Source organism: Cynocephalus volans, chromosome X, assembly GCF_027409185.1.
Source record: "Cynocephalus volans isolate mCynVol1 chromosome X, mCynVol1.pri, whole genome shotgun sequence".
Lineage (NCBI taxonomy): Eukaryota > Metazoa > Chordata > Mammalia > Dermoptera > Cynocephalidae > Cynocephalus > Cynocephalus volans.
This window is the reverse complement of record NC_084478.1, coordinates 103,738,652-103,759,591: the sequence shown is the minus strand read 5'-3', so window position 1 is coordinate 103,759,591 and position 20,940 is coordinate 103,738,652. Positions and strand designations below refer to the sequence as shown.

At 38.9% G+C, this 20,940-nt stretch overlaps 1 protein-coding gene across 1 annotated transcript; it reads right to left on the bottom strand.

Annotated features, from left to right (window-relative positions):
• Positions 1–1,976: 1,976 nt before the first annotated feature.
• Positions 1,977–3,098, bottom strand: LOC134366649 (actin-related protein T2-like). The gene has a single exon (XM_063083008.1). It carries the CDS (start codon positions 3,096–3,098, stop codon positions 1,977–1,979), a length of 1,122 nt encoding a protein of 373 aa, XP_062939078.1.
• Positions 3,099–20,940: the final 17,842 nt, after the last annotated feature.

The window sequence follows — 20,940 nt, the reverse complement described above, 5'->3', positions numbered from 1 at the left end:
TACATTTCTTACTAATCCAACCTTAGCTGTAGTCCAATTCTTTATATCTAGCACTTTGTTACTATTCACTTTTAACTAGTTTGCGATTTTTATTAGAACTTTTTTACCCATTAGCTCTTTAGCAGCATCATTTGATATTTCCAAACTCAGGCATTACTTAAGTACTTTTATGTTTTTTAAAAAGTTTTTGCAAACAAAATTTATTCAGTTGCAACATAAAGATTCTAAGTTTAATTAGTATTTTTTCTGAATACTGCAAGTGTATTCAAAGATTTAAAATTCATCCAGTACTCATAATTTATATCATTTTGTATTACAGAATTTTCATTGTCTCTTTTAGTCCTAAAAATTTATAGTCAATATTTTTAAGTTTACTCTCATTTTCAACATTTTTAATGTTCTTAATTTCTTCTTACATGGTATACATCTTATCCTGGGGTTATTTCTATAAGTCTTAAAATAATCCTATTCGTTGCTAAAATGGTTTGTTGATAGCAAACACTTTCAGTTATTTTCTGAAAATATCTTTTTTTTTTCAGCATATTCCTTAAAATAGTTTTTCTGGGTATATTTTTATACTGACAGTAATGACTTTCTAGCTTTCTCTGAAGGTGTCATACCACTGTCTTCTTGTCCCACTGGTTTTGGTAAGTTATCTATAAACAGAGGTGAGCTGTTAAACCAACTCTCTCAAATAAATATAAAAATAAAAAGAGCTGATTTATAGTGATTTGTAGTGCTTGAAAAATTTGTGTGGCTATTTTCAAGCTAGTGATGTGACATCCCTAAACATAGAGTTGGAAAGATATGTGCATAATATGATTTTTTCTTTTCAGATAAATGGTTTTATTTCATTCAGGCTGATTTTTTAACAGGATCCTTGACCCTTTCTTTTTTGTTCCCCACTTTTCTTCCACCTGCGGTACCTCTCATTACATTCTTGCTCAAAAATTTGTGTAAACCTCATGGTATTTATAGTTCTGTATATTTGGCCAAATGCTTATGGTTATACAAAAACACACATTTCCTTATATATGTACATACAAATTAGCATAGCATATGTCTTCTAAGCATAGTGGGAAAGGACCACTGTTTTGATCACCAAAATAAATAAATAGTATTACAAAGATGTCTCTGCATTTTCTATCTCTCTCTCAATAATATATTGGGGAAATAACACTAAATTAATGAGAAAAATATATTTATGCATAATTCATTACACAATTACTTTGTTGATTACCATTAATTGTTTGCAGTATTTTACACTTAACAGAATAGTATATAAAATACAATCAAACAGAAAGAAATCAATAATCCAGTAGAGGTATTGATTTTTAATGCCCCAATTGGAAGCATGGCCCTGAGTTTAGAGAGCCTTAAACAAATGGTGACTTTTGTGCCCAACTCTTTTCTTAATTCTATTTACTGCTTAATCTTATAACATCAGAATAAGAGCCCTATTGTGCTAACTAATGACCAATGCAGTGAAATGGCTTGGTGAGCCCTAAGACGAGAATGGGGTAGCAGTCCTGCTTTTGCTTCACTCCCTTCCCCGTCCCACATCTGTCTCAGTGATTATGTCTCCTGGGCACTGTGTCTATTAGAATTACTTAAGACACTAGTTTAAAATGATGATTCTAGGGATCCTACTGAATCAAGCATCTAGGCATGATGCCCAGACAATTTTACTAAAACCTTGTGAGGATACAGCCTCAACAAACAACGTAAAGCTTTTTAAGGGGAAGAAAAAAAAAAAGGCCACTTAAAAGGTCCATGGGACAAGAAACATAGAATAGAACCATTTTAAATTTACAACAAAAATCAGAAATTACTCTGGTGCTACCAAAAATGAACTGAAACTTGAAATGGCAAAACTCTTTTATTGAACATTCTGCTGAAGCCCAAGGGACAATGTGACCTCTTGCTGGTACTTCTCTAATCTGTCACTTTGAGCTTTCTTTTGTGTTCAAGGATCTTTAAAAGCATCTTCTATGAATCACAGATGCCCCAAACTCCTTGAAATCTGCCGAGGTGACCCACATCTGCTTGAAACTGCTCACAGAGGTCATGATGGATGCACCAATCCAGGCAGAGAAACATCTCTCAGGAGGAGCCGTGATCTTAATGGGGGTCTCTTTGAAAGCCAGCTGTTCCATTTCTTTCATGAGCCTTTCTTCCAGCCCAGGGAAGAGAGTGGTGCCCCCAGATAGCACAATATGAGCAAACAGGTTCTTCTGGATGTCCCTGTCACACTTCCTGATGCTGCTAAGGACCATTTTTGAGAGTCCTGGGTTGTGGTGAGGCCCAAAAAGAACCTCAGGCGCCTGGTACAGCTGTTCCCCAATTTGTATGACATTATCATCTGGCAGTCTGTATTCCCTCAGGACCTCATCAGGCCTCTTGCATAGCTCTTTCTCTGGCTCCAAGGCAACATAGCATAGCTTCTTTTTGATGTCATCCACCAAGGCCTTGTTGCGTATGCCAGAGAAGATACATCCGCTGTCAAAGAGGAGCTTGGTGAGGTGCTCTGTGATGTCCTTCCCTGCCACACAGAGCTTGGTGGCTGCATGAGGCAGGCAGTAACCCTCAAAGATGGGGACAGTGCAAGTGACCCCATCCCCACTGTCCACCACCAGACCTGTGACACAAGCAGAGGCATAAAGTGCTACCACTGCATGGTTGGACAGGTAGAAAGCAGGCACGTTGAACTTCTCAAACATCATTTCTGCAATCTTTTCCCGAGTCGCCAGTAGATTCAAGGAGGGCTCAGTCATGAGTACTGGTTGTTGACAGGGTTTTACCCTCAGCTCCCACTCAAAAATATGCTCCCAGAGTTTCTCCACGTCATCCCAATGCGTTATCAGTCCACGCTCAATGGGGTACTTCAAATATAAGGCCTCATACGTGTGGAAGGCTTTTTCGCCCACAAAGAACTTCTTTGTATCGGCTCTTGTTGACAGCATGCTGAATTTAGGATGACCCACGACAGAGTTGATGACATGACGGGGTCCAAGCTCTCCGGACAGGCCTGCTTTGCAGACTCCAGAACCGTTGTCTAAAATCACAGCTGGAATATCTAATACGTGTGGATCAAACATGTCTGTATCGTGCTCTTCGGGACTTCACCAGAATAAAGAACTCTTAGGCCACTCTGTGAGAAAACAGGTACCTTTGGGATTCCAAAGTTCTCAGGTTGCCACTCAGGCAAAGCTAGTAGGCTGTCCCCAATCCAACCAAATGCCCCTCCTCAGCCCATGAATCCTGTCTCCTTTCTGGTGGGCCAGAACCTGCTGAGGCAATTTCAGTGATGACTGTCTTTTATGTAACAATGTAGCCATGGCAACAATTGCCCATGGTGACAATCAGAGGGGTGGGGTCTCTGAGCCACCAATATTCCCTACATGGTGAGACATTAAGCAGAGGAAGGCAAATTACACGTACAGATAGCTTTGATAAGCCTGTGAACTCACAGCAGAGGCTTAGTTTTAGGATAAAGTGATGAAACTGTTGGTTTGTCCCAGAGAACTGCCTTCTCTGCTCTGCTCAGCCGCTGCATGGGACACACACACACACACACACACACACACACACACACGCACACGCGCACACGCACACACACACACACACACACACACACACACACACACACTACCCCTCCCTTTGGATGGAGAGATTAAGCACAAGGTGCAGGTCCGGGTCTGAGCAGGGAAGTCTGCAACTCAGTCTAGCAAGCACTAAGAATGTTTTTTCCCCTTATATTTTTAAAGCATCTTTAGTAAGATGTTTCATACATCATAAAACTTATCTATTTAAAGTGCACAATTCCACAGATTTTAGTATATTTACTCATATCTGCATATGTTACAAAAGTCAATTTAGAATATTTTCATTACCTAAGAAAGAAAACCCCTACCCTTTTGCTATCACTCCCTCTTCAGACCATCCCTTAAACAACCACTAATATATATTCTATATTTATAGATTTATCACTTGTGCATATTTTTTACAATTGGAATGATACAATCTGTGGCCTTTGTGACTGGCTTCATTCACTTTGCATAATGTTTTCAAGATTGAGCCATTGTTTAGATATAACACATTTTGTTTATCCATTCATCTTTTGACAGACATTTGGATTGTTTCCATTTCATTGTTATTAAATAAGCTGCTTGAAACAAGCTTGTACACTTTTTTGTGTGGACTGATTTTTTCTTTTCTCTTGTTTATAGATCTAAAAATGGAAAAGCTGAGTCATATGACAACTCTATTTTTAATTATTTTAGGAATTGTCAGTGTGTTTTCCAAAGTCTGAGACATTTTGTATTCCTACCTGAGGTGTAGGTGGGTTCTCTACATGCTTGCCAACACTAATCAGTATCTGACTTTTTGATTCTAGGAATCACAGAAGGTGTGAAGTGGCATCTCATCACAATAATGTCACTTCACACCCACTAGGATGACTGTAGTAGAAAAACGAAACATACCAAGTATTGGTGAGGATGTGGAGAAGTTGGATCCTTCATGCATTGCTAGTGGGAATGTAAAATGTTGCTGTCACTGTGGAAAACAGTTTGGCAGATTCTAAAAAAGTTAAACACAGATTTAACTTTTGACATAGTGATTCTACTCCTAGATCTGTATCCAGAAAATGGAGAGCAGGTGTTGTGCAGGATCTCAGATCCTTCTACCCCTTCCTGTGCAGGCTGTGAGGCAGGTAATTGAAAGAAGATTCTTGCAGCTTATGCAAGGTAGACATACTTTATTCTTCACATGTGAGCTTCACAGACATGCTTTATCCTCAGACATGAGCTCTGCTGACCAGCGGTTCAGAGCAGTTACCTTTATACTCTTAGTACACAATAGCAGCCACAAGCCAAGCATTACATAATTACAACAAACATGCTGAATCAGTAAATGGGCACACATGTGCAGTTACACTACTTTTATAACTTGTTTCTAGAAAATGTGCTGAATCTTGACCATTTGTAACAGATGTGAGGCAAGAGATCCTGACTAAACTTTTCTACTTTCCTTACAAGCCACCCCCTTGAGGATCACTCACCATACAATCTATGCATGCTTGATATTCTGCATGTTCCTTTAGCAAGGATAGATGACCCTTGCATCCATAGGCCACAGCAGCAATATAGGCTACAGCAACACGCTACTAAAATACAAGTGCTCCCTCCCAGAACAGCTAATGTCCATCTCCAGGAAGATGACATATTAGTCCACCGTTCCTGGAGGGGGTCTCCAATTATTCTCTGAACAACATGAATCTCACTAGTAAACTGCTGCCAAGCCTGAGTAACATTATGATGATAGTCATGGATATACACACAACATTCTGTTCCAAAGAGGGTGCATACCCCTCCCTGGGAGGCAGTTATCATATCCAAGGCCATTTGGTTTTGCAAAACCACTTTTATGATCTGATACAATTCTTGATCTAAAAGAGTTAAAGCATGATGAGTCTGATTCAAAGCTCTAACAATATTGTCAGCTAATGCAGTTATTTGCCACTTGGGCACCAATTAGCAGTAATCATCCTGATGATTTTCCATGGGAATCCTGCAGCCACACTGGTAGGAAACTCAGTGTATATCCAGCAAGCAGACACATTGGCCACATGTGCATATGTATGTACCCAGTCAACTATGGTGTTAGCAGCCACAAGACTATAGGCAAAAAGACAAAAGAGTTACTGGTACCAATAGAGGGAGTTCTTGTCCCTCTGGTGGAATACATGCCAGTTTACCATCCTGAGAAAGGATGGTTGCAGGAATAGGTATCTTACCTGGTTTATGATGCCATACATTATCCACTAATACTGTTGGATCTGTAGGTTATACATATCCTTAGTAGTAACATGTCAGCAAACTTATGTAATAGAACCTCAACTGGAAATGGTTTGCCCTTACAAGGTCTCTCATTTAGGATTAGAATCACTGGTGATAAATTCCATGTCCACCCCTTTAGGGGTGGGAGGTGGGCGGATAGCCTCAGTCCCCTTTTCAAAAGACCATCATACCATTCAATCATCCCCACTGCTTGGGGGTGATATGGCACATGTAACTTCCACTGTATTGATGGCTGTGAAGCCCACTTCTGTACTTCCTGTCCTGTAAAGTGTGTTCCATTATCACTTTCTATGACCAGGGGTCAACTGTACATGGCTGTAAGGCTATTCAATTCCCTAATAGAATGTACCTGGTCTGGGGCCTTGCAGGCCCACACAAACAGAAGTCCTGTAAGCCATATCAATGGCTGTGAAAATATACCTGAAATTCTCTGACATGGGGAGCAGTCCCACAAAACCCACCTGCCATTGAATAAGGCACACTCTTCCTTGAGTTATTTGCCCATTGGTATGCAACATCCATTGGGGGTGTGTATTCTTATGAGCACATACTGGGCAAGTGTACAGGCATTCACTACATCTTCCCATTTTATAGGCAGGGCCCATCTTTGAGCTGCCATCCACACGGTCTTGTAGACAGCATGCTTCATCTGTTGATGTAGCCACTGGGCTACATGAGCAGCTGGGGCTCTCTTCAGCCACCTTACCTTAGCCAAGGCATCAGCTTCATCATTGCCTGGGCTGGCTAAGGAGAAGTGTCCTGTGACTTGGAAAAGAGTTATTTCCTTCTCATGTTCTAATTCCCATAACTCCTGCCACATGGCTTGTCCCCACAGGGATTGGGGGCCTGCCATCCACTATTGGTATTTCCAGGTAGATAACCAAAGGGTAAGATCGTTGTATACTGCCCAACTGTCTGTAAATATAGTCAATGGCCCAGGTTCATTTTTAATCGCCATACATACTGCTCTTGAATCAGCCCATTGACTACTTTGCCCTATGCCATTTTCACACCATATGGTATCTGTTAAGGGCCGGACAGCAATGGCCATACATGATGCTAAGGGACCAATGTTAGAGCTATCTGTATACCAGGCTTGCTCCACAATAGGTTTCTGTCCTTCATGGAATGGTGTGGTGTCTACCTCCAGGGGTAGGGGTTGTGTCAAGGTCTCCTCCACTACTTCTACTGGTCTTAACAGTTTGTAGTTCATTTGATAGAAGACTTGCAAATATAGTACTCCTTTGTTCTTTATATGCTCCTTATTTGGACAGAGTGGGAATTTCAGCTGCATCTGTTTTGGGGGCAGTTGCCCATGTATATAAACAACCCAGTATGGGGTATGTCCTCTGTACTAGGACCTTGGCAGTTCCTGTTATATCTTCAGTGGCCATCAGGGAAGAATATATAGCTGCCAACTGTTTCTCTACCAAAGAGTAATGCATTTCAGTGCCCTTCCAGAGCTGGGACCAGAATCCTATTCAGAATCAGTCCTGTCTTTGACACAACCCCCATCCTGACCCTTCTTGGGTTATATACACATCTAGTTCAAAAGGCCAATGGGATCAGCCACTTGTAAGGCTTGCACTTGCTGTATATCTTTCTTTGTATCCTGGTAAGCCCATTCTATTTCCTCAATCCAATCCCAAGGGGCTCCTTTCTTTGTTAGGGCATGCACTGGACTGGCCATTTGAGCCACATTGGGTACAAAAGCCCTCCAATACCCTAGAAGTCCAAAATATGCCTGCAGCTGAGCTACTATTGTGGGCCAAGGGTATGCTCCCATTTTGTCTACAATAGCTTCTAGGATGACTTGTGTCTTACCCAACTAGAAAACTCCCAAGAATTTGACAGCCCAAGTCCTTATATTTTGATTGTGTTCACAGCCCACCCACATCATTCCAAATGACCTAATGGCATTAGCGCTGCCTGAGTTAACTCTGCAAAAGAATCAGAAGTTAGTAAGACATCATCTATGTAAAGAAACATGGTGACCATGTTGGGCTTATTCCACTTGGCCAGGTCCCCAGCCACTAAACCATGACAGGTGGTTGGGCTATGCAGGTAGCTTTGGGGCAACACTTGAAAAGTCCTTTGCCTTCCTTCCCAGGTGAAGACAAATTGATCTTGGCTATCAGCCGAGATCAGGATAGAGAAAAAAGCATTTGCCAGGTCCAATACATAATGATAAATTCCTAGCTGAGTTGTGAACTGATCCATTAAATCATGAACCAAAGGCACAGCTGCATGCAAAGGAGGCACTACTTTGTTTAGTTCTCGATAGTCTACAGTCATTCTCCAGGTACCATCAGGTTTTTTCACTGACCATACCAGGCCATTAAATGAGCTATGTGCTGGACAAATAATGCCCACTTTCTCTAACTCCAATACAGTGGTACCTTTCTCCACATGTCCTCTTGGTAGGCAATACTGCTTCACATTGACTATAACTCTTGGCTTAGGTAACACGTGGGGGTCATGTTTAGCATATCCCCATAACACAGGCTTTACTGTCTGTATGTGCAGCTGAAATTCTCCAACTGTTGTTTGCAAGTGCAAACAATAAAGTACATCTATACCCAAGATGTATTCAGCTACTGGGGATACATACATAATATATACATGACGTGGGGGGGATTGTCTTATGCCCAACGGCAATGAAACAGTTTTGACTTTAATAGTATGTCCTCCATAGCCATCTACACAAACTCACAAACTGTGGCCCTCAGAAACTAGTCTAGGTTGCCATGTATCAGGCTACATTGTGTGCTGGTATCCACCAATGCCAATACACGCTCCACATTTGTCTCTGACTAATGTATTGCCAGTTCAATGTGAAGCCTCCGGTCCTCACCTGCCCCCCAAAGACGAGCACCTTGGCCTGCTCCCTAACTGAAATGGAACAGTCTGTTCACCTCCATGGAAGCAGCCAAAAAATCCTTCAGATTCACTGGGCGTACCCAGCCATCTGTTTCTTTCAGAGGTTTGGTGACACACTGCTCAGGGTGCAATTGCTGCCACAAGGCAAACAGGAACAAATGTGGCTGCCAGTCAATTTTCTCCCTATTGACCAATGCCATGAGCAAGTTAAACCACATCACATTCAGCAGGTCTTGCTTGGTCCCTTTGGGATAACATCTCAAGCATTTCCTGTGGGTGTGATCTTCACCACCTTTTGGACCCCCTTTGCTTGTCTCCTCCCCTCCACTTCACCCAGACTGACCATAATGGTCATTACTTCATGTATAAGATGACCAACGTATGGGGCCAGTATGGCCATCAGTGAACCAAAGGACATTGAGGGAGCACTTTGCAGCACTATGTCTCTCATGCTGCCTGCAAAACATTCATTGTCTGGGCCATGGGCATTCACATTAAACATGGACTATTGCATCCCCAGCTCCTGAATTATTTGAACCAGCTTGGCATACGTTTGTCAACTACTCACAGTTTCAGGTAGTTCTCCAGCATTTGTCCACACAGTTCAGACAGCTGCATTCACCCATTCCATCAAAGAGTGGTTGCCCTGCCCCTGTGAATATCTGCAGCTATTCTCTAACTGCTACTGCAGGGACAGGTGCATGGTAATGGAGGCTAACTTTACCACCCTTCACCAGAGCACATCACACCATCCACCCCTAGGTCCCACAACTGTAGGAGCCAAGCAGCTAGGGGTTCTCCCTGTTTCTGTTGAAACTATTGCCCCAAATCAACCAATTTGGCCTGGGTGTATGGGATATAAGTAGTGAGTTGGGTCTCTTGTTGGTTGCCTACCAGTTGTCTGCCTGGTCCTCTAGGCTGCCCATACTCCATTTTCTGATGAACAACAGAAACGTACAGGTTCCCCCAACTCACCATCGGGTTTGTCATCATCCCTGGTGTCAAAAGCAAGAATGACCTGTTGCTGTACTTCAGCCTCCTGAGCATGTACCCGCACTTCCAACATGTCTGCCTTTTGTTTCAAATCCCAAAGCCACACACTTCATGAAGCACCTGGTCCATGTTGACTTGCAGTACAGTGAACAACAGCCAGCCCCCAGTCAATAGGAAAGCAGCCACCAGGGTAGCCACATTTACTGCCCTTCCCGAGGGGCTAATGGCTCCCTTACTTGCCTGGAATCCTGCTGACTACTATGCCAATTGTCAGGCTGGGTCACAGACCCCTCATATGCAGACTGGGTCACAGACCCCTTATGTGCAGGTTGCAAGCTAGGTAGTTGGATAAAGATTCTGGGAGCTGTTGGCAAGGTTGACATGCTTTATTTGGATGTGAGCTCAGCCCCCAGTGGATCAGAGCCATTGTCTTTTAAGTCAGATAGCCAAGGAACACCGGGGTGCACATGCACAATTAAAGTATTTACAACAGATAGGCTGAGCCATGCTCAGCCGGATATAAGGTGAGGGAATCTGACCAGTTTGTCTCCATTTTCCTCACATCCCTCCTCTATCCATCCCACTCACCTCACCTTCCACATCGTGTCTGCACACAAACACTCTTTTCCCGATCTGTTCAGTGTACTTCATTCTATTATTGCCCCAATAGAAAATATTATTCTCAGGCAGTAGATGCATTCATTTATAAATATGGATTAATGGAAAGAAAACAGTTAAAGGACCTTACTAAGGTCAAAATTACATAGACAGACTACATGTGTGCTTTTAGAAGCATGGGGGAAGGTGACACCCTTATCAAAAACATCTCTCCCTCTGACTTTCCATGAGGCAAAGAGGAAATTTTAAACAGAATTCTAGATATAGAAGTATTAAGACCAAGTTTATGAAACTGTTACTAGTTTTAGATAAAAAAGATAATCAAGATGGTACGGGATCCATAATTAGATGCCAGTCTACATAATGTTAGGCATCTCAAATATGCAAAGCATCAGGTAAAAGTTCAGGTATTTTTCAAATAAATGCATAGTTGACCGAAATTTCCCATTTTCATCTGGATATCTGACACTCTATACAAATAATCTTAAGGTCTAGATTTCAAGCCTTTATTTTGGGACTGCCTGGACATAAGGTTCTAGTCCTGATTATGTTTGGCCTATCCATGACTGCGTTACGTAGTTATATACAACATAATCATGGAGTGAGTTAAATTTGCCCACTAGACAGTACTATGAATTCTTTGATGCACCATATGAATCACTATAGGATTAATGAAAGCAAGCAAGAATTATATATCCACAAGCTAAGCATAGTTGAAGCCATAATCACAAAACTCCTTAGCTAATTCTGTCTTGTACATTTGAATAGTTATATAAAAAACAAAATTTTGTATAGTAAATGTCAAATAAAAATGCAAAGTAGAGGACAAATGCAAAAATAAAGGGCAAATGCAAAATCAATTAGGTGAGTTTTTTTGTTGTTGTTTGCAAGCAGATAGTCTTTTTAAAAAGGAAAATGAAAATGCTCTGAACTCTTCATCCCATGCTGAGTGGAGAGACAAGCAGTAACTCTGATTTTGACTCAGATCTACCATTTGCTTGGTCAGCTGTGATTTCCCCTGGAGCTTGAATATATTCATTAGATTTTCAATGAAAACTAAGTCAGGCTGCAGAAAGTGATGAAATAATGTTAAGCAGCCTTTTTCCATCCTCAATGAACGAGCCTTTTCACACCATCGGACTTGAGGACATGTTCATGTGGGCTCCAAACAGGACCCTACTTGTAGGAGCAGTCAACTATGTGGCAGAGCAGACAGAAGAAACACCTTTGAAAGAAAAATGGTGAAAAATGTGGTGCAAAATTTATACCAAGATACCAAGATCTAACTTAGTTGCCTCTCCTTCTTACTCCTTAACATATTTTGGTTTTCAGAATGATTTTGCCCTAGTTTCCTCTTTGCACTTTCATATTAGATTTTCTTGCATGTGTGACAAAAAAATCCATAATACATCAATAACTGTAGTGCTCTCAAATTTTTAATAGCTTCACAAAAATGTTATAGGAAATTTTCATATATGTTATTTTTGAGTGATATTTGGTTCATTCGGTAAAAATATATATTTTATTTTTATTTTATAAATAATTCAAACTCTCACTCCAAATATTTTATTTTTTCCCCATCTTTATTAAGGTATAATTGACAAATGAAAATTGTATATATTCAAGGTGTACAACGTGATGATTTGATATACATATACATTGTATAATGATTATGACAATCTAAAATTAATCAACACATCCATCAATCTATCATCACACATAGTTACCATGTGAGAGAGAGTGTGTGTGTGTGTGTGTGTGTTTAGGACACAGGATCACTGCAAGTCACTCCAAACATTTTAAGTGGTACATTGTATTTCAGAACCCATGCTGATGTCTGATACTCAATATTTACCTAATATCCATAATTTTCTCAAATTGCTTTTATAGGTATGCTTTTGTAAAATAAATTTTGAAGAAAAGATAACAACATAGAAGAATCAGTATGAAGCTGCTAATTTAAAATCCTCTTAATTAGTATTATTATTAACTAATAATCTATGATCAGTTATTAATGGGAAAAACTTGTTTTCTGGTATCTATATTTCATTCTCCAAGAATCCAGTGGGGGAGGAGGAAGAGAGGATGTTGAAAGGTAAAAATAAAACTTTATATTCCTTATATATGGCCAGTTTTGCTGGCATCTACTCATTTGAAAATTTACACAGCAATTCAGAACAGAAATGGAACTTTTTAATTATAAGCAGTCTTTTTATTTTCTTATTTAATTAAATAAACAAGAAATGAAAGGTTATATTTTTAGTATTTTTTTTGCGGGGTCGGGGGGAGCTTGCCAGTACAGGGATCTGAACCCTTGACCTTGGTATTATAACATGAGAATTTTTTTTTTTTTGGACTGGTAAGGGGATCCCAACCCTTCGCTCAGTGTCGTCTGCACCAGGCTCAGCCAGTGAGCGCACCGGCCATCCCTATATGGGATCCGAACCCACGGCCTCGGTGCTACCAGCACCACACCCTCCTGAGAGAGCTACGGGGCTGGCCCATAACATGAGAAATTTTAAACTGAGGTATAATTTATGTACAGTGAATGTTCAGATCCTAAGTCTACTGTTCAGTCAGTTTTGATATATACATGCCAAGATACAGAATGGTGTCATCACCCCAGAGACTTCCCATCCCCTTAACAAGTTCACTGGTGAGTCACTGCCTCACTCCCCACCATAAGAAGCATCACTTTTTGAATTTAAATGACCAGAGAATAGTTTTCTTAATAGGTTATTTTGCCTACATTTTTTTTTTGTGTGTGTGACCAGTAAGGGGATCTAACCCTTGGCTTGGTGTTGCCCACACTGGCTCAGCCAGTAAGCGCACTGGCCATCCCTATATAGGATCCGAAACTGCGGTTTCAGCGCTCCCAGCGCCGCACTCTCCCGAGCGAGCCACAGGGTTGACCCTGCCTACTATTTTTTAAGATATAAATTACATACAGGAAGATTTATCCATTTTAATGTATAGTTCTGTGAGTTTTAGGAAATGTGTACAGTCATGTAACTACCACCACAATCAAGATACAGAACAATACTTTCACCTCCTGAAATCCCCCCATATCCCTTTGTACTCACCCCACCATCTGCCCCTGTCCATTAGCAGCCACTAAATTGTTTTTTGGTTTTTTTTTTTTTTTTAGCTTTGTCTTTGCAAAAAAATTCCATAGAAATTGAATCATAGAGCATGCAGCCTTTGGAGTCTGCTTTCTTCCTTTGAGATAAATGCATTTGTGTTTCATCCACATTGTGTGAGCCAATAGTTTGTACCTTTTTAATATTGAGTAGAGTTCCATTGTATGGAATGTACAGCAGTATATTTATACATTCCCTACTTAAAGAACATCTAGGTTGTTCCCAGCTTTGAGTGATTGTGAATAGAGCTGCCATAAACATTTGCATGCAGGTTTTTATGTGAACACACACTTTCAATTTACATGAATTATGTCTTCTTGCTCATTCCTAACATTAAAAATTTGCACCTTCTCTCTTTTTTTCTTGATCAGTTTGGCTAGTGGTTCATCAGCTTTATTACCCCCTTCCAAAGCTTATAACCATTTCTTTGTTTTCTTTACTGTTTTTCCAATTTCACTTATTTCTCTTCTTAATTTAAAAAATTTGTTTGATGGCCCAGAATTTGATCTGTCTTGGTGAATGTCCCATGTGCATTTAAAAGACTTCATATTTTGCTGTTATTGAGTGGAGTGTTCTAAAATGTCAATTAGACCAATTTGTGCATAATGTTGTTCAAATCTTCTATACACTTATTGATTTTCTGTATAATTTTTTATGAGTTATCAAGAGAAAGTGTTGAAGTAAGTATCCAGCTGTAATTGTTTATCTAGTTATCCTATCAGTACCATCAGTTTCTGCTACCTTTATTTTGAGGTTATGTAGTTTGATACACAACTATTTAGAATTATTATATCTTTTTGGAGAATTGACTACTTTATTATTATGTCATGTTTTTCTGTATCTCTGGTAATGTCTCTTGCTCTGAAGTCTCCTTTGTTCTCTATTAATAAACTATCACAGCTCTCTTTTGATTGATATTTAAATTATATACATTAAAAGGCTTTTACTTTTAATGTATTTATAACATTATAGTGAAAGTTGATTTCCTTAAGACTGAATATAGACAAGTCTTCCTTTTTTTATCCCATCTAACAATGTATATCCATAAATTGGTGAGTTTAGACAACTTACATTTTTTTTAACGATTGACATGCTTAGGTTGAAATCTACCATATTGATCTTTCCTATTATTTCTTTTGTGTTTTGACTTATATTCACCATTACAGTGGCATACAGAATAATAGTTTCATTGCCCTGAAAATCATCTTTGTTCCACCTCTTCATTACTCCATCCTTCCTCCCAAGGCCTTGACAACCACTTCTACTGTCTCCCTAGTTTTGCCTTTTCCAGAATGTTTTACAGTAGCAATTATGCAGTATGTAGCTTTTTCAGACTGGCTTCTTCCACTTAGCAATATGCTTTTAAGGTTCCTCCAGGTCTTTTCGTGGCTTGATAGCACATTTCTTTTTATTGCTAAATAGCGTTCCATTACATGGACATACTCCAGTTTGTCTGTCAATTCACCTATTAAAAGATATCTTCGTAGATTCCAATTTTTTTGTCAATCATGAATAAAGCTGCTATAAACATTTCTGTGCAGGTATTTGTTTGGACATACATTTTTAATTCATTTCAGTGAAGACTAAGGAGAATGATTACTGGATTGTATGGTAAAAGTGTGTTCAGTTTTGTAAAAACTGCCAAACTCTCTTAAATGTGGCTGTGCCATTTTAGATTTCAACCAGTGGTGAATAAATGTTCTCATTACTCGACATCTTGGCAGAATTTTATGTTGTCGGTGTTTTGGATTTTTGCCATTATAATAGGTGAGTTGTGGTATCTCATTGTTGTTTTAATCTACAATTACCTAACAACATACGATGTTTAGCATTTTTATATGCTTATTTACCATTTTTGAATCTTCTTTGATGAGGTTTCTGTTTAAATTTTTGTCCACTTTTTAATTAGATTGTCTGTTATCTTCATTCTCTTAAGACTGCATTTTGCACAAGAATTTTCAAATTTTATGAAGTCCAACCTATAAAGTTTTAAAAAATGAATTATGCTTTTGGTGTTGTGTAACACTTCTTAAAAAATAATTCTTCTTCCATATCCTTTCCTTAGTCTTCTGGGATTCCTATTCCACATATGTTAGACATTTTAATATCTTCCCACAGTTTCTGGATGGTCTCCTTTTTTAAATTACTTTTGTCCATTTTTGTTTGGGTAATTTCTATTGCCCTATCTTCAAGTTTACTCATTCTTTCCTTGGCGATGTTAATGCTACTGATGAGCTTGTAGAAATCATTCTTCATCTCTGCTTTTTTTGTATGTACATTGGATTATTCTTGATTTTCTGGTTCCTTGAGGAACAACATTAGGTTGTTTATTTGAAGTCTTTCTACTTTTTGATGTAAGCACTTATAGCAATAAACTTCCCTCTTAGTAATTCTTTTGCAGTAAACCATAGGTTTTGGTATGTTGTGCTTGCATTTTCATTTGTTTCAATTTTTTTTTTAAATTCTCTGATTAATTTCTTCTTTGACCCATTGGTCATTCAGGAGCATGTTGTTGAATTTCTTTGTATTTGTGCAGTTTCCAATCTTTTGCTTGCTATTGATTTCTAGCTTTATTCCTTTGTGGTCTGAAAAGATAATTGATATAATTTCACTTTTAAAAAATTTTTGAGACTTGATTTGTGGCTTAACATGTGGCCTATCCTTAAGAATGATCCATGTGCTGATGAGAAGGATGTGTATTCTGCAATTGTCGGATGAAATGTTCTGTAAATATCTGTAAAGTTCATTTAGTTTATAGTGCAGTTTAAGTCTAATGTTTCTTTGTTGAAATTTTTGTCTAGATGTTCTGTTCAATGCTGACAGAGGGATGTAGAAGTCCCCAGCTATTATTGTATTGGAGTCATCTCTCCCTTTAGATCCAGTAATATTTACTTTGTATATATGGGTACTCTGATGTTGGGTGTAGAGCAAAACTAAGTGAAATAGAGACCCCTCCAAAAAAAGATACAAAATATTGACAAAACAAAAATTAGTGTTTTGAAAAGTTAAACAAGATATATAAACCATTAGTTAGACTAACTAAAAAAAGAAAAGAGAAGACCCAAATAGCAAAAATCAGAAATGAAAAAGAAGACATTACAACTGACAACACAGAAATACGAAGAATCATTAGAGACTATTACAAACAACTATATGCCAAAAAATTGGAGAATCTGGAGGAAATGGATGATTTCTGGACACATACAACCTACCAAGACTAAACCATGAAGAAACAGAAAACTTGAACAGACCAATAACAAGTAGCAATATTGAATCAGTAAAGTAATAATCAGTTTCCCAACAGAAAGCCCAGGACTGGAGGGCTTCACTGCTGAATTCTACTAAACTTTTCAAGAAGAATTAATATCAATTCTTCTCAAACTATTCCAAAAAATAGAAATGGAGGGTATTCTTTCAAACTCATCCTATGAGGCCAGTATCACCCTGTGGTATGGATCGTATCCCCCAAGTTTTATGTATTAGTAGCTTGATCCCCACTGACTATTAAGAGGGTGGGAAATCCTATTATAGTAATTGAAAGATGGGGCCGTGAAGAGATTATTAGATTCTGAGGAATTGATTAAACATGGTGGTTGTGTGTGTGGTTCTGAGGGCTTTGAAAGAAGACAAGATGAAAGGTTAGTCTCTGTCTGCTCTGCCACTTTCTAACATGTGAGACCCCTGAATTGCTATAATGCCATGACCAAAGGAAGGCCCTCACCATAAGTGTTCCCTAGACTTTGGACTTCACAGCCTCTGAAACTGGAAGCAATACAGTTTGTTTTCTTACAAATTACCCGGTTCTGGATATTTTGTTATAAACAACAGAAATGGACTAATACACCCTGATACAAAAATCAGACAAGGACACAACAACAACAAAAAAGAAAACTACAAGCCAATATCTTTGATGAACATAGATGCAAAAATTTTCAACAAAATGCAATCCAAGTTCAATGGTACATCAAAAAGATTATGCACCATGATCAAGTGGGATTTATCCAAGGGAGGTAAGGATGGTACAACATATGTGAATCAATAAATGTGATACACCACATGAACAAAATCAAGAAGAAATACCATATGATTATCTCAATAGACACAGAAAAAGCATTTGCCAAAATTCAACATCCTTTCATGATAAAGACTCTCAACAAAATAGGTGTTGAAGAAAAGTATCTCAACACAATAAAAGCCATATATGACAAACCCATTGCCAACATTATCCTGAATGGGGAAAAGCTGAAAGCTTTTCCACTAAGAACAGGCATGAGACAAGAATGCCCACTCTCACCACTGTTATTTAACACAGTGCTGGAAATTCTAGCCAGAGCAATTAGGCAAGATAAACAAACAAAAGTGATCCAAATTGGAAAAGAGGAAGTCAAATTATCCCTGTTTGCAGACCACGTGATTCTACACATAGAAAATCCTAAACACTCCACCAAAAAACTCTTAGAACTAATAAATTAATTCAGGAAAGTTGCAGGATACCAAGTCAACATAAAAAATTAGTAGTGTTTTTATATACCAACAAACTATCAGAAAAAGAAATCAAGAAGAAAGCAATTCCATTTACAATAGCTACCAAAAACAAACAAACAAACAAAAACCTAGGAAAAAATTTAACCAAGGTGAAAGATCTCTACAATGAAAACTACAAAATTACTGATGAAAGAAGTTAAAAAGGACACAAAAAAATGAAAAGACAATCCATGTACATGGATTGGAAGAATTAATACTGTCAAAATGACCATAATACCCAAAGTGATCTATGGATTCAATGCAATCCCTATCAAAATACCAAGACATTCTTCACAGAAATAGAACAAATGATTCTAAAACTCATATGGAACCACAACAGACCCCAAATAGCCAAAGCAATCCTGAGCAAAAAGAACAAAGCTGGAGGCATTATACTCCCTGACTTCAAAATATACTACAATGCTATGGTAACAAAAACATCATGATGCAGGCATATAACAGACACATGGACCAGTGGAACGGAAGAGAGAACCTAGAAAGAAATCCACATATTGACAGACAACTGATTTTTGACAAAGGTGCCAAGAACATACACTGGAGAAAGGACAGTTTCTTCAATAAATAGTGCTGGGAAAACTGGATATCCATATGCAGAAGAAAAAAAAAAAACTCTCACCATATACCACAAGCATCTCAAAATACATTAAAGACTTAAATGTTAGACCTGAAACTATAAAACTACTCAAAGAAAACATAAGGGAAACACTCCAAGACATTGGTCTGGGTAAAAATTTCATGGAAAGACTTTTAAAGCATAGGCAATAAAAGCAAAAATAGATACATGTGATTATATCAAACTAAAAAGCTTCTGCACAGGCTTCCAGTCAAGATGGTGGAATAGATGGTTCCTAGCATCACTTTCCCAAAAATCAACCAATTTACAGCTATTAAAAAACAATGACAGGAGGCCTGAGAGCCACACTGGAATAGGCAGGAGGCACGTGCTATGGGAACCCCAGCTCAGGCTGGTCCCTGCTGCCCAGAGAGGTCCAAGAGCTGCTGGGCCCACATACTCTGAGCCAGCTAAGCTGGATCAAGCAGGAGCCATGTGCCATGGGAACCCCAGCCAAGGCCAGTCCCTGCTGCCCAGAGAGGCCCGAGAGCCACCGGGCCCACACACCCTAAGCCAGCTGTGATAGAACAGGTAGGCACTGCATTGTGGGACCCCCAGCCCAGGCCAGTCTCCACTGCCCAAAGAGGGATGAGACCTGCCGGGCCCACACACCCTGAGCAGGCCATGCCAGAACAAGCAGGCACCATACCATAGGAACACCTGCCACACAGAATTGGCAGTCCCTGTGGGATCCAGTCCAGACATCAGGGTGGAGCTAGTAGATTGTGATACTCCTTTCCATAACCACTAAAAACCAAATGAAAGATACCAGAAATATGAAAAATCAAGAAAGTCTGACATGACCAAAGGAAAATAATAGCACTCAAGCTCTAGGTCCTATAGAACAGGAAGTCATTGAAATGATTGGCAAGGAATTTCAAGCAACAATTCTAAGGAAATTAAATAAGATACAAGAAAACTCAGGCAACACAATGAAATGAGAAAAAGTATACAGGACCTGAAAGAAGAAATGTACAAAGAAATCAATGCCCAGAAAAAGAATGTAGCAGAGCTTGTGGAGCTGAAGGATTCATTCAACAAAATAAAAAACACAACACAGAGTTTAACCAGTAGGCTAGAACAAGCAGAAGAGAGAATTTCTGACCTTGAAGATGGGCTGTTTGAAATACCACAGGTGGACCAAAAAGTAGAAAAAAGAATTTAAAAAATTGAAGAAAATCTAAGAGAGATAGCAGACAACCTTAAGTGCTCAAATATCCGAATCATGGGTAATCCAGAAGGGGAGTAAAAAGAAATGGCGTTGAAAACATATTCAAAGAAATAATAGCAGAAAAATTCCCAGGTATAGGGAAAGAAATAGATCTTCAGATTCAAGAATCCCAAAGATCTCCAAACATATTCAATCCAAAAAAGTCCTCTCCAAGATATGCTATAGTCAAACAGGCAAAAGTCAAAGACAAAGGGAAAATCTTAAAAGCTTCAAGAGAGAAGCATCCAGTCAACTATAAGGCAGCCCCAATCAGACTAAAATAAGACTTTTCATTGGAAATCCTAATAGCCAGAAGAAAATGGGATGATATATAATAAATACTAAAAAACAAAAATTGCCAGAATACTTTACCCAGCAAGGTTCTCCTTCCAAAATGAAGGACAAATAGCATATTTCTCAGACAAACAAAAACTGTGGGAGTTCACTACCACACAACCAGCCCTACAAGAAATTCTCAAGGGAGTACTGGGTTTGGTACCTAACAAACAACCATCACTGCCATGAATACTCAAGAAAGAACAAAACCCACCAGTAAAACAAAAATGCAAACAATAAAGAGAAAAACTAGTTTATCTACCACCCCAAGAAACCAACAAACACAGAAGACAAACAGAAAATCAGAAAGAAAGGAACAAAAGATACTTAAGACATCTAAACAAAAATCAGTAAAATGCTAGGAGTAATCAACACCTTTCAATAATAACTTTAAAGGTAAAAGGATTAAATTCCACACTCAAAAGACACAGACTGACTGACTGTATTAGAAAGATGGACCCAACAATATGCTGTCTTCAAGAGACTCACCTCACCTGTAAAGACAAACGTAGACTAAGAGTGAAAGGATGGAAAAAGATACACCATGCAAATAGAAATGAAAAATGAGCTGGAGTAGCTATTCTTATATCAGATAAAATAGACTTTAGACCAAAAACCATAAGAAGAGACAAAGAAGGCCACTATATCATGATAAAAGTATCGATCCATCAAGAGGACATAATAATCATAAATACATATGCACCCAATGTCAGAGCAGCCAGATTTATAAAGCAAACACTATTA